The 15,135-nt window shown below is 38.1% G+C and overlaps 1 protein-coding gene across 1 annotated transcript; it reads right to left on the minus strand.

Moving 5' to 3' along the window:
* Positions 1-2,488: 2,488 nt before the first annotated feature.
* Positions 2,489-9,877, minus strand: LOC145465637 (uncharacterized). The gene is made up of 3 exons (XM_081449414.1): positions 9,639-9,877; positions 4,817-5,820; positions 2,489-2,988 (listed from the first exon to the last, which is right to left on the minus strand). The coding sequence occupies exons 2-3, from the start codon at positions 5,633-5,635 to the stop codon at positions 2,938-2,940; spliced, it is 870 nt and encodes a 289-aa protein (XP_081305540.1). The 5' UTR covers positions 5,636-5,820; positions 9,639-9,877; the 3' UTR covers positions 2,489-2,937.
* Between the last annotated feature and the right edge of the window lie 5,258 nt (positions 9,878-15,135).

Consider the following 15,135-nt stretch of genomic DNA (forward strand, 5'->3'; position numbering starts at 1 on the left):
ACCTGGACTGCACAACTTTCCGTGCGATCTCTATTTAACTTAGGCCTTGTTTGTCCTTGCGACGGAAAACAGCGTTTTTTTATTTGATTAGACGCACAGTAAAACGAGCTTTAATAACTTTTTTAGCAATGTGTGTTTGCTTAAGTTGGTCCGAAGGCGACCTATTGTTCTCGTTTATTAAAGCTGTCAGAGTGTGCGATATGTAATTTATCTGCAAGTAAACCTATTCAGCGCGTTTTTGTTATGCGTTAAGTTCAAACAACGCGCTATTGTGACAAAGCTTGCGATTCAAAGGACCTCGTACGCGGTAACTGTACTCACAGTTGTTCTCGAAAGTAATTATCTAGGGCTCTTTGTTCACTTGTAAAGTGAGACGCGTATTGCTATTAAATAATAGAATCTCTTCGCGTGCGACGGCTGCCTGTATTAAAACCGTGTTTACCAAACTCCGCGCGCTTTCTGTCATAAGGAAATTATTTTTGATTTATCTGCAACGAAAACTGCTTATTAAAATTTACTCGTCTTTCTATCTCTTCGTAAAGAAACGCTACGATTTTATCTTCAACGGAAGGTGTAATAACAAATGTTGGCGTGAGCGCTCGTGAAGGTAATCTTCAGCCGAAAATTCTGTGCTAATGAAGTGTCGTTAACGCGACAGATAACGAGCTGTTAAATATTGCAGTTTCTTCAACGTTTATGCCAACACCTAATTAAACAGTCGCGAATCGAGTTAATTAAAAGGAAGTATGAAGTGATAAGAGTTACGCCAAGCGCAGGTCTTATAAGCTTTGCAATGATAAAATTATTTTAACTATCTGAGAGAGATTGCAATGTTTCCTTTATCAGCCCGGTGCTTGCAGTTCACTGCTGATTAACAAAAAACAACAAAATTAAAGGTGTCTTGTGTCCTTTATGAAAAGTTCAAGATAGACAAAGAAAGTACAACTTTTCTTTCGCGCTCTCGTACTTCGCTTTGTCTCCGAAGGCATTGTCCAAGCTGTTACATTTTTGAAAACAGATATTTCGCTCTAAGAGAATGAAGTGTTGTTATTGAGGCATTACCCAGTTTGGCCAGCTAAAGAACAACATTTGCACGGTTAGGCGAAAACCTTGTTCGCGATAAAGAAATGAAATCGAAATGGAGGTTGTTTGATCACAATAACACGACTTGAGCCGCCTTCATTATCGAGCGAAACTTCTAGTATCAAAAGAAAATTCTTTGAAACACACCGTGTGCAACCACATGGCTAATAAAAATAACAATACGTCCCAACATGCTCTCACTACAATGCGCTGTTTTCACATGTTGTAAGGTATTGTTTACGCTTTTCTTTGCGGTAACCGGTATTGTCAAGCTGCCTTTTGTTACAACTCCCCCATGATCCGCTAGTTTCTTTTTTATTCTGCGTTTACACCGTATTGTTACAACAAAACACGAAAAGCAAGGAAACTTAATATACATTCGAAATAATTTCTCTATGGCGCGCGCTTTAACGTTCATGACTTCATTCGATTTATTTTCGTCCCTCGATCAAGGCGTGAGATCAATTGCTTTATGGCTGGTAAAACAAGCCAAATAAATAAGTTTCCGCCATGGAGTCATGAGCTAGGTGGGAGTTCTTGAACGCCCACGTTTCAAAACAAGAATGTTTTCAGTTCTGCGGTGATTAAAAAACTTGCGCAGGGTCAAAATATTTTTGCTTCTTGTTGATAACGCCAACAAAGTAAAAATTTGGGGGCTTAACTGTTTCCAGTGACTAAAAATTAAATTCCCTGATGCGGGCGGACAAAATTTAAACTTGAACAATTTTGTGTTACCTATAAGCCGAAACGTCTTCTTGAGACTAGGGAGAGTTGTTCTTGTAGAGTCCAAAGGTTTGCATGGTAAAAAAAAGTAGTTTTGTTGTTATTGTTGATAAAGTGCATAGCAATTGAGATCTTCGCACTTTTTTTCAGTCAAGTATGAACAATACTATATTGTGATGATCCTCAGGCGTAAAGGGGTAAGCTGGGGTATTTCGATAAACAAAAACTACTTTGGAGTTAATTTGCTGGAACCTGGTTAAAACTCTAACTAAACCACCAAACGAAACGATAAGACAAAAAAAGTTCGAACCTAAAACATTCCAATTCGAGACACATTTTAAAATTTAACGCGTGCTCTCCGTTTGCATAATTCTGTAGTATTTTTTACTGCTTTGAATTCGAACAAGAAATATTAAATGCAGTGAAATTTGCTTTTGACGGTGTTGAGTTTGAACAACTGTATAAAGTGCGACGTCATTGATTAACTGTCTCGCATGATTCTAGAATGATTTTTAACGCCTTCTCGAAGAGACGAAATGAATCTAAAATGAGAAGACCCGAGGCAATAGTTTCCATTTAAATGATTTTCACTTGGAGTTAAAGAGATCGCTGATCCTTTGGAAGCCTTTCCCCCCCTCGTTCATGCAGTTTATTTAAAATAAGTGGTACAATACCAACAATGTATACATCACGCTTTTATTTATTTTCATATTACACAGATAAGAATTATACATACTTCTTTTCAAATATCAGCGTATTTCTGTTATGTAATAATTTGTTAGGTATTGAACAGAAAAAAATGAAACTTATACAAAAGGTTTTCCTATACAAACTTGAAATTTTACATCCTTGTCCAACAGTTTGTACCTAATAATATATAGGCTGTCCGAGTATTAGTACTATATATTTTCATTTCCCTAACAAAAGGCTGTAATTTTCCTCAAGGGATTGTCTTGAAATGACATATTTGTGGCACGTTTCTTTCTAAATAATAATCAAAAAAACGTTTATTCTTAGTTCAGTTTAGTCTGATTCTGGCAGATTTCAGACAAGAATTAGTACAAAACTTAGTATAAGGCAAAAAAACTGATCATGTTGATATACATTAGTAGTCGAATGTCGAATATAGAACTAAGCGAAATTAATATGGGCGGGAAAACGCAGTTTACTCTTCATGGCAATCTGCAATGAAGAGAGGAAAAACTTTTAATTTGTCCGTCGTTAACGAACTTTACCTACATATTTTTACAGTACTTTTAAATACCGCGTATAGAAAAGAAAAGAAAGAGAACTGAAACAGCCTGTAGCTAACACAAGCATAAGATATCTTTCGAGAAATAAACTATGTTAATTGCTCGGAAGTCGATGTTTTCTTCGAGAGAATTATGCTGGCTTTTCGACTAGTTCATCTTTTTCCCAAAGCTTTAATTCATTTTAAAGTTGTAAATTTTCGCGGTCACTATGTAAGTTATGTACAAGGTTGAGGTCTCTATTCGATCTCCGGTCAACAACACCTCAAAGAGCTCATTAATTTGTAAAGAGAATTTAGCAGAGTCAAGGCGACCCAATAAATCACTTTCAGTTTATACTGGGCTCTCTTGCACTGCATAACATGTGCCTTTGGTTAACTCGATAATCCTTCCTGTCAGAGTTACGGTCGTATTGATTCATCGCCAACCTCTAGTTTCGTTTTCTTCCTGCCTATCGAGGCTGGCATGCGAATCAATCGACAACTGAAGCATAAATTAAATTGTCTTGCTCTGCCATGCGTTTGGCATGTGGGTTCGAATCTTTATAATTTACAATTTGACAAAACCTAAAGCGAGTATGGCAAGAAAGTGAAAGTGAACTCTACTCGCTTGTTGCTAACTTAAGTATCTGAACACAAAAAACTTTGTAACCTTCCTAGGTTCTCGATCTTGATGAAATTAACTTAATGGAAGCTAGCTTACTAGCAAACGACATAGAAGCGTTTGATCACACCGCGGTTATAAATATGCAAAAAGTGAAAAAAGAAATAAATATTTCAGGTGATCTTTCGCTTGTTTCGTACCCCGAGCGCGGGCTTGTACGTTGGGGAGAGAGGCGACGAACTTTATGTAAACACTAGTATCTACTCATTGATCACACTGAAAGAAAGTTGCACTGAGATATTTAGAAATTGTTTTGTTCTTCGTCTTGACGTGGCCACTTGTTTTATCGCATTAAGTGAATTACAATCTTTGCATAACAATGAACTAAACAGAATGTTAGTTTGAGGCCCGAGATTAGAGTATTGTTCGAATATATAAGACGATGCAGTGGTGTCAACCTACACCCGGACCATCGACTCTATCATCACTGGCTCGCTCTGTAACTCTTTTCGAGAAAAAAAGGATTTGAGAATTGTGTTCTCGTTTCTTCGCAACATACGTATGCAGCCGTTAATGTGCATATATTAAACGAAAAAAAATTAGAATGGCGTTTTCGATTTCGCTTGAGCGATTTTAGAGCTTTCAGCCCGAGCTGCAACCTAAACCGTTACAGCAAATTGAGTGTTTGTAGCGAGGTTTATGTTGTTACTCTATATTAAGCGAGTTATTGTACCGTTTGTCAGAAAAACGTCATTATTCATTGTAAACTCGAAATTGTTCCTCATTAAACCGCATTTATCACAAGCCCGCGTTCTTTGTACGAAACGGAAATTTGCTGCTAGGAATAATGCGAACTTCAACTAGCATAAACTGTAAAGGCGTTTAAAAGACACATTATCACATGGTCCTAATGTACTCGTTGGCGCTAATAAACTTTACACCAACGTAAGAGGAAAAGAACTAACGAAAACATTCGAACAAATGTGATTTTCGCTCGCGATTAGAAAAATTCACTGAATAAAACTTGTTGCGTATGTTGACATGGCGTTTCATGGAGTCATTCGCATGATCAAGTCTCCAATTTTATACTACCACTCTATCGCTAACCCTTAAATTAAAAGGTGTGGCACAAATACATAAGAAATTTAAAGCAATACCGGGACATAGGCAACTGGCCGGGACAAGTCCTGCTGGGGTTGCCAAACACGTTGTCCGTTCATTTCGGCCGTTGAAACTGTGTAGCCAGTTGACTTGGTCGGCGCGTCACTGCTTGAAGCAGTTGGACTCGATGATGAACCACTGCTGATAGATGCGCCGCGTGTTTCGTCGACAGTGGAAATTCTCTGCTGCATTTGGGAAGGAAGTGCCGATTGGAAAGCCTGGCTGGTGTAGAGCGCTCGGTTATGGCTCATGACATCCGCGGCACGGAATGAATGCGTCGTGTCCAAGGAACTAGCGAATAGCTGGCGCGACGGTGGAGTGACTGAGTGATGACTGTTAACTGCGGTTACGTTGGGATAAATCACTGGATACCCCGGAGAAACGGAGTGATGAAACGCTGCTGCTCCGTTTATTTTGGAATACATTGGGTCCGCGGACAAAGCCGTTGAATGAGCTATTGTTTGAGGCAATTGATTCGTTGAGAATTTATCAACCGCCATCATTGGGGCGCTGTATGGTGAAAACATCGGGGACGGCAGCTCTTTCTTCTGCAGTGATTTTGGTTTGCGTCTCTTCGGCTTGTACTTATAGTCGGGATGTTCTTGGATGTGGATTGCCTGCAGTCGTTTCGCCTCGGCCACGAACGGCTCCTTCTCCTCTTGCGAGAGCATTTTCCACTCGGCTCCGAGTCGCTTGCTGATTTCGGAGTTATGCATTCGCGGGTTTATCGCAGAGTACTGCTTTCTCTTACCGCGACTCCACACCATAAACGCGTTCATGGGTCTCTTAATGTGTCCTTCATCTTGCTTACCCATGTTCTCTATGGTCCTCTTGGTTGTTAATCGGAATAAAGCGGTTGTCTTGACAGTCGGTGGCGGAGAGCTGTGTTGTTCACGCGAGGCTGAGTTCGGTCAAACTGGTCTCAAAGGAGCAACCTCTTTCTGTTATTTGCCTGGTTGACCGGCTCAACAGCTACAACACCTCGCAGGCGTGATTATGGCTGATGGATATAATGACATAATAGGACAATGCTAATATTTCATTTCAATAATAATACAAGAAGTAAACAATAGGTGTTAATTATTTGCGCATGAATTATGTATATTTCCGCTCTGGGCCAATCATGACGCGGGAAGGTTCGGCGGTAATTCTTGTGCCATAACTCTGAAACACGTGCGCTAAAGCGACATGGCTTTCGGTTGGCAGCCGAGAGATGATATTTGGAGAGCCGCATGAGTGTGGTCCAAGTGGGAATACTTAGCGCTGGATTAAACCGCAATGATCTCGGAGTTATTGCAAGTTTTCGGTTCTATTTGCTTTCTCATTCAAACATTATTCTAATGATAGCGCTGCGACACCTGCGCGAGACTCGCAGGTGCGCTTTTCAAACTATTTCAATATAGTAATGTTTTCCGCTCAATGCCTTCACCACATCTGCGGCATTCGCTATTGTTCGCTGTGCACGTGTTTCATTAAGGGCTTACCTTGCCTTTCTGTGCGTCATTGTCGCTTTTTTAAAGAGATTTACAAACTTTTCAGCTTTTCTCTATTTAATGGACTCCAAGCAGCGATTTACATAATGGAAGCAGTATTGTGCGATCCGTCTCGCGAATAATCATAGCGAACTTCGCTTCTTCGAGGTCAATTGGTTTTTATTGAACGACACAATAAACGAAAAGAGAAAGAGCTTTTCAAACTGTGGCCTAGGGGTCTTGGTGTATTGTGCTGTGGATCAAAAAACTAAGAGGGCAAAACACCGTTGAATTCAGCGTTGATTTTGCGTGCATGGGTGAGTTTTGAAGTGCAAGCGCTCTCGATACTCGGTGATTGCATTAACTCCGAGAGAACACTGACAAATTAGATTCAATCTGCTGATAGACTTTCATATTTGCAGAGTCATTAAGAACTTGGGTTACAGTCGATTTGCACCGCTAGATAAATATTTCCGAATTGAGAATTGGCAAATTTTATTGTGGTCATTGTGCGCTCTATTGTCTAAGCCGAAACTCTAAACATGTACTTTTCTTTAGCGTGTGTGCGACGGGAATATTAACAGAAAGCACTTTTGAAATTTTATTCGGTTTGTTGTTGTTGTTTTTTTCAGTTTTTTTTTTTTTTTTACTCCAGCGAGACTCCTACAATGTGGTCGCTTATTATTCTTTGTTTGGGGCATTTCCGTAGGATTGCAGCAGTTTTCAATCACCTTGAGAACTCTAGTGCGAAACTGTGGGAGTTTGCGTTATTATGGCCCGAGATATTGAATTGTGTTTGGAGAGTCGCTATAGTCATCGTTTGTGTTTGTTCGGGTTGATTTCCTCTCTGTTTACACTGCTAATCAAGGGACAAAAACTGGCTTTAATTATGTTATTTGCCGCGAACGACAGCTTCAATTGTAGTTGTCACAAGAATGTAAGGAAAGGGAATTTCGCTGCAAACTATTTCCAATTAGACAAAGTTGAAAATTTAGCTCTCCCCCGCTGTTAGTTTACCACGAAAGGACGAAAGGCAGAAAATGAATACAGCACAAAAGAAATAAAGCTTACAAAAACATCGGTCTTTGTTCTATTTTTTATCTTTTCTTTCGAATGAATTATCGACGGCAGCAACTGTCGCTTGGAAAAGCTTGCAGGAAGAAACTTTGCCCATCCGTGAAATATCTTTGATAATTAGAAAGCAAATAACTGATAGTGCTTTTCAGGAAAAAAAAAAGCCAAATGAATGTGGGTTAACACTTTCTAAACGCGCAACTTTTAATTGGCAAAGTTGTTTTCGCTCGGGGCTGATGTTACTCGCTCGTTCGTAAATTAACGTCCTTCGCAGAAATTTCGTTTATTGCTGTAATCCCAGCGTATCGTTATGATACGTTTCCCTGGATGTGTAAATAAACCTTAACCGGCAAATTAAACCAGCTAGTGAGACAAAGATCAATGTAAGGCGATCTCTTGAGAAAAATAAACATACTGTTGAAATATCGCTTGAGGCAGCTCAAGAGAGTAGTTAAAATTACTTTGCACCTGTCCTCGTCTCGAGAAAAACCATTTAGATCTTAAAAGGAATTTTCAAGTTCAAGATCTTCAACGCGATATTACTTAGCGAGTCAGACAAAATTTGGAGAAATAGTCTTTTTTTTTATCTGGAAAAAGTGTTCACTTTAGAGTTGTCTTTTTTGTTTGTCGGGAAAAAAACAGTTTACGTAAATTGGGTTATCACCTAAGCGTACCGCTAAAGCACTTTTCTTTTAACTTAACTGAGATCTAAAAAAACACAGTAAAACAATCTTTATTTCTTACGCGATAACTGCGAGAGAAAAGAAACTAAGATAACATTTAGCAGCGAATTTACACTCGCACTTTGTCCAACTACTAAACCAATTTATGACTGCAAAAAATTTCGAGCAATCTTTAAAAATTATCACCTATTCGCTTAGCGGGAGTCTAGAATTTCCCGTGACCGTGTAGCTGCCCCGTTGCGGCGAAATTCCCCCCGTCTGAAACAAACCTTTCTTTAATTTTCAAAACAACGCACAATGAAAAGCCGTTGAAATGGCTATAGAGAAAAGGGCAGAAAATAAATGTTTACCCTCCATAGAATAGCAGAATACAACGATTTGTTCGCTAATACGACCATAGTTTCGGCAATTTGCATTTCTAGCAAGTGAAATTTGCCGTCCGTACAAAAGAGATGCTAATAAGGGATGTGAAAAACAGTAGGTACAGATCGTGGTTTTCAAACTAAATTGGTAGACTGGTTTGAATTGAATGGCTAAAAATTACTCGTGTGGAATCAGCTAGTCACCGAAGTAGAAATCGCGACGGGCTTGTCGAGTGTTTCGATGAAAGCGAGAAGTAAAAGCATTGCTTTATAAAACCAAGATCGACAAGATAGAGTGGAAAATGATTTATATCAAGTAAGTTGGAGGGCGTTAGAAACATTCGCAATTACGGAAAGATGGATATTTAGAATCAGTTTCCCTTTAACTTTGAAATGTCTTTTTTTTTTTTGCGTGCAAAATGAAGAAATGTACCACGCATTTGCAACGAGCCGACACCTGTTCCGCTCTAAAAAAAAATAACGAAATTTTTGTGGGCCATTGGGATTGAAAATCTTTCCAATTTTGATCGTATCTACTATAGATTGTTTTATTTTCTCGTTGAAACTTACCTCAGAAGAATGCACTATCTGTTGGACAAATGGGAAAATCGAAATCTCTTGTCGAATTTGAAAACGGATTTTGCGAAGACAGCAGCGGTCAATTTGGTAGCGAATGAACAACAGAAACATAGTGTACGTTTTAAAAAAAAATAAATGTATTGGCTTCCGAGAAAAGATTATCTAAAATTTCATCTCATTTGATGTTAGGCTTGCATTTTAACAATGTAATTGCTGATTTTTATCGTAGATACGTCTCTCAGTAATGTATTTCATTTTTTTGATCACTGAAAGGCAAGGCGGCTATGTTGTCGATTAGTAGTTCGCGCTATAAAATTATTTGCGGTACTAAAATGTAACGTTAGGACAAAGTATCCTTTCTTAATTTCACAAGTAAACTATCTTTTAACCCTCGCGAAATTTCTTCAGTGGTGGGGTTTTTGTAAGAAGCCCCATTCGAAGTGAACGAAATTATTCGGAGAATGCTATCCCGCTGGGAAATGTCTAAAAATACGATTAAATTCATATCGTTACCAAGCACTTGTTTGTTAAAAGGTGCGGGGAGTTTAAAAAATGATTCTACGCAACTCTACCTCTCTTTCCCGGTCTGTTAATTTCTGTCTTTGACGTACGATATTTTTCTCTTGGACATCTAAGATAACGTTTTACCTGTATACCTTGATTAATTGAGACTTGCTTGTTTTAAACTCCAGCGGCCGCTATTCGGAATTTTGCTCTCCATGTATTAGTGTGATTATAACTTCAAGCCGAACCGCCTAGAGCCAAAAAAAGTTTCTTCCTTAAATTATTCAGCTGACCCGCTCTTCGGTGTTGTTATGGTTTAAGGGCCTTGAGCTTCGAAAAAAAGGGAAAGCACTTGCGGATTGTTATGACTCTTGGGGTTGGATTTTAATTACTAGCTGTGTGCTCTCTCCGCCTTCCACTTAGTGAGCTGTGGTTAATATTTGTTTTATCGGTTTTAGATATCCATTGCCGTACAATCACAAAACTGTTAATTTGTATCCTGTTTATTTTATTTCCTGGTTTTAAGCTGATGTTGTTTTTAGAGGTAAACCCAGCCTGGTTGAGAAATATTTTTCCATGTCATGCTAAACCATTTAGTCTTGGCTTTGCCGCGCACACGAAATTTCACTAGTAAATTACTTTTTCAGTCGGCAATTGGTCTGTCGGATTTGTTTCTGATTTCAAGTACTTCAAGTGTCGTAGGAAAAAGTACAGCTTAATCAAAATGTTTTCCGCTGTTTGGGCAGTGGACAGGTAAATTAAACTGTCAATTATAGTATCCAAACATTTGCGCGTTTATTCTGTTTTTCCCAGCGGCTATGAGTTCAGAATTTTCATAGGTTCTTTGTGACGAAAAGAAATACACTTTTTCCTCTGACAAATTTTGCTGGCGGCGAATTCAAAGGTTAAAAATTTAAGCTCTCTTTTTCTCATTAGTGGGCTGAATGTAGAAAGCTCTAAAAGTCGTCCTAAAATATTACTACTGGGGTTTAAAAGAGTTTAACATAATGGCTTAGAAAATATAATGGAGTTCGGAAAACTATTTGTAGTTACTTTGATCTTTTTTCAGAAAAAACTGAAGCACAGAAATTTTCAAACAAAAAACTGAATTGTCTCTCATTTTTATTCTGAGTGGCAATTGCGTCTCCTTCTTGTGTGATTTTGAGCAGTTTTTGGTACCAGAATCAATTTTCCAACTGCCGAGAAATCGAACAGTGTTCAAACTGACGAAAGCAACGAAATATTCGTGCAGCGAAAAAGAACGCGCTGGCTATAAAAGTACTTTGGCTCGGCGAAGAGTTCAAATGCGTTGTTTGATTAAAACAACCTTTAAAGTGAGAATAAACACAAAAAGACAATGGAGGCTCTTATTCATGAGAAAAAGAAAACTGCTTACATGATTGCCATGCACTTTAAGGAGTAATTAACGATACAGCGTTTGGACTAATAATTTACAGATTTATGTATTTGTGGGTATATTTTTCAGTCAGTTCCCCAATAAAATGCTGGAACTCTACCTTCAAACTCTAAGTGAGAAGAGGAATAGACAGAAAACCTTTTTTTGAACGGTTTTGAAGGTACATTGTAAAGACAGATTGAGTGAATGCAACGAACTTAGCATGAGAAAATCAAGCAGCTATGTTTCATTTACTTTCTTAGGATTCGGTGGAAGGTTGCTTTAGAGGTATGGTCGCCAAAAAATCAGACTTAATTTAGATGAGTTCTTTTCGTGTGTTGGATTTCCCTCGCGGAAAAGCTTTATTACCTTGACAACGCGTGTCAATTTGAGTTCGTCCATTATATCTGTGGTCTATTTCAAGAGGCACTTTGTGTGCGGTAGCTATTAAGCCGGTGATTACCACTTTTGTTTTTAGTTTTAGACGAAAGAGGAAGAAACACACAGACTACTATATATCGCTGTTTTTGCCTGGAGCGGAGAAAAGAAAATTGAAACCGAAACTTGTCCTTGTGAGATTTTTCTTAGTGTGGCGGTCGACGAAACATTCTTGACTTATCATGCACGAGAATCACCATAAAGCGAAATTGGATTCCGGTTTACGCTTTTTCTTAAGATCTATTCAAATCGGAAATTATTTGCATATAATGTAAAGAACTCTCGGAATAAGGTGTTTTACAGCTCTTGTTCGTGGAAACACAACCAACTGTTCTTAGGCAAAAATAGTTTTATTCGAGAAATGTCAATGTGTTGTTTCCGCTCGTTTTCAACAACGTTTATGGCAAATAAAACCCCGATAAATTGCTTCTTTTTGTAAGTTTTGTCAATAGCCGGCTGAAAGTAGCGATTTTGAAAATGAAAATTATATCTGAGAAGATAAACTTCTTCAAAATAGTCTTCATTTTTTAAATTTTTTTTTATTTTACGTTTCCAGCTGTGATTTTCCAGGGATTCAGTGCGTGCTAACAGCTTTCTTTACGCGTGTGTCATTTGTAAAAGTTAAAACAGCCAATTTCCGTCTTTTTTGCTTCAAAACTGATCAAGTTCTCTTTTTACTATATCCAACAGTGGCGACGAGGAAATTGCGACCAAACAAAAACTCACACGAAACGGCAGAAGAAAATGTGAAACAAAGAGAATTGCACGCCATTTCAATAGCTACCAGTTTTGTCTTGTCCACGAAATCTCCGGTGCAAAGATTAAGCCCGTTTCGAAGAGACGAAGAGCTTTGTAACTCTGAAAAGATATAGAAAATAAACTTTTGAATAGATTCCATGGCTTTTTTCAGGGGAGGAAAAATTATCAAAGTAAACAATGAGTCAGTAATTTTCCTGCTTTCAGCCTGTTAAATTTCCACAGTGTTTAGGGTTCATTTAAGTTTTCCGATGGAAAATAATCCCAAAAAATTTGCATCAGAAACAGAGTGTGCATAATACTGACCGTATAATATTCATTTTGAACAAACATTTACAGGAATTTTGGTTTTTTAAAAAATCTCGCGCCATTCTTATATTCTCTTTGGGCCATAAGATAGTCATTTCGAGCAAATTACTGAATGGCTAAACTGCTATCTGCCAATTAAAATATCTTTCTTATTGATATATACATTTAGGTATAAACTACGGTAATCAGTCTAGGACGGTAGTTAAAACTTTTGTTGTCGATAAACTAATTTCACTCATGGCGTATGAAATAACCAGTGTGCTGAGAGAAAACAGAAAGTGAAAACCATGTTGTTCGTTGTGACGTATGTCATCTTCCTACCACAAATTCACTTATGGAATCGAAACAAGTCAAAATTCAAATTAACTGGTACCACTAAGGCAGTTAAATTGAAAGGATTAGAGTACAAAATAAGACACTGAGTACAAAATAACTAAAAATAAATTTGTAACTTGTACATGCATTGCACAAGAATTAGAACTGTATGCAGCGCCATTTTACTTAAAGGTTATTTTCACGGTGGGAAATAAATTTCGTACTTAGCATTTGAAGGGAACTTGGTTTATCCGCAGCCTGAATTACTACCCTTTGTTTTCTGAGTTTTATGCGCGCCAAAGATTTTGTACATTTGCTTTTCAGTTTGAAATTCGCTGGATTTCATTCAGTTGAACTGTTTGTTTTCGATCGTGTTGATTTTCGGAGCACAAAGGAACTGAAAGTGAAACAGTCCCTCGTTTTTTCTCCGAACAACGCTCAGTCTACATCTGCACAGAGGAAAAGAGTGTATAAGCAAAAGAGTGCTTCCAAAATTAACGCCATTATGTACAAGATATTTTGAAGCGCACAGAAAATTTGTTATATTAAATAAATTATTGATTGCTTTGTTGTTATTTGTTATTTCTGTCCGCGTAGAATACGATTTCGTATTTTCTTCAGTAACTTCCCTTTGTCGCAAAACATGACTGATTCGACTGGAAAGAATAAGGAACGAGAGAATTGGTTCATTTGTCAACCAAGGATTTAGAAAAGGACAGCGTGCATGACAATTCTGAGACGTAAAAAGAATTCAAGAGAGAATGGTTGCTCGCGCTTCGTGCGCGCTCGTGTATCGCACTAGAGCCCGCTAATCCGCCTGTACTGCAGGCTAGGGTTGTTGATGCGCTTGGCGCAAATCTTACTCTCAGATATGCATGGATGTAAATTTAGGTCTTCCACATAGTAGAGCAAGTCTTATATATTAGTATTATATATTTCTTGGTAATTGGGTTCTTTTAGATTCTTGTCGATGTTACGTAAGACAGTTTAAAGCAGTGTTAGAATTTAAAAACAAAGCGACTGAAACTTGAGGACAATCTTTGGCTCCTTCATCGAGGCTGAAGCGGATAAATTTATCCCACACCAGGTAATTGCAGCTGTGCTGTTTGGATTGTTTCTAGGAAGTTATTTTTGTAAACAAGTCCAGAGCATATCCTTTCATTTATTTTGTATTTTAGTTTGTTTTTTTTCGTATCGATCGTAGGCAAGCTATGTCAGGTGGTAAAGATGGCCGGTAGTTTATGCTGTGTGTTGGCGTTCAGGTGTAGCAGATGAAGCGTGTTTAATACGAGATATATATTTCAGAACGCTGAGCTGTATACGTTTATACACACTAAATGGGTTTGTTTTCTATTTTAGGCTTTACCGTAAGGTTCTAGAATTTTGCACTGTTGTTCTGTTATCTCTCAGCTGGCAATCAAGGCCGGAATTAAAATTTGAATCCGTTTACTGGCCGTGAGTGCGTGCTTAATGTAAGCCAACGCGCCTATGTATAGTTTGTGTGACACAGCTTACTGAAAGCTGCGAAGGCTTCTTCAATTGAAGACAATATTACTGTTCAGTATCAGCTATCCTGAGTTCTGTATTGCTTCTTTATGAATCGAGTACAAGCTTGCCTATATTTTAGTTCATCCGACTGGTTTCTCCACTGCGTAAATCGCTTAGCGGTCTTTGCTGCATATATGGGGGAGATGTGCAGATTCTTTCTCAGCGAGTATTGTTCTGATGCGAGTAAACATTCAAGAGGTACCATTTTTCTATGCTTCGCCGCTCGTACAAATGCAGATTCTTTTGGCACGAGCTTGGATACGACGCCATGTAAATAAACTATCTCTAAAATCACGGTATCTTTTAATTATGAAGAACTGTAAATGAACGAGTCTCCCCTCCAGAAAAAAAAAATTAAAAATAAAATATTCAGAATCGACTTTTGTCGAATCAATCACAGAAAACGTTGTCTGTGATAATTGAATGACATCAACTTGCAGAGTTTGGCCTCGTTCGTTTTTACGATGGAATCCGCTATGAAAACTTATAGAACTTGATATTAAAAGGTTTTGGATGAAATAAATCGTGTTTAGTTTTCACACTTCGTTAAATAGCTACTATACAGTTGATTTAGTAACTCGCATCACATTGTAAAACAGTTGGCTGTTGTTTGGTTTTCAATGAGCTTCACCTTCTGCTCCTTTTACTTGGAGGTTGGGAGGAGGGCCAGTCATGTCTGTCCTCTTAAAGTAACGATTGAATTACGGAATTTAAAACTATGATCATAGAGATTTAAGAAACTCGTGTACCATATCCGATATCAAATGTGAATTTTTGGAATCATTCTCAGTTATGTAATTTCTTGTTCTTTCTGCATTATTTTATGTTTTATTCCTATATTTATGTGACAAATGATAATATTTAGAACAGGACCTCTCT

Source organism: Orbicella franksi, chromosome 13 (genome assembly GCF_964199315.1).
Source record: "Orbicella franksi chromosome 13, jaOrbFran1.1, whole genome shotgun sequence".
Lineage (NCBI taxonomy): Eukaryota > Metazoa > Cnidaria > Anthozoa > Scleractinia > Merulinidae > Orbicella > Orbicella franksi.

What these genes read in the sequence shown, in the direction of transcription:
- LOC145465637 (XM_081449414.1), bottom strand. Translation starts at nt 5,635, where the DNA reads ATGGGTAAGCAAGATGAAGGACACATTAAGAGACCCATGAACGCGTTT. An exon ending in GGCCAGTTGCCTATGTCCCG is followed by an intron (nt 2,989 to 4,816) that starts GTATTGCTTTAA and finishes TCTTCATTGCAG; the next exon opens with ATTGCCATGAAGAGTAAACT.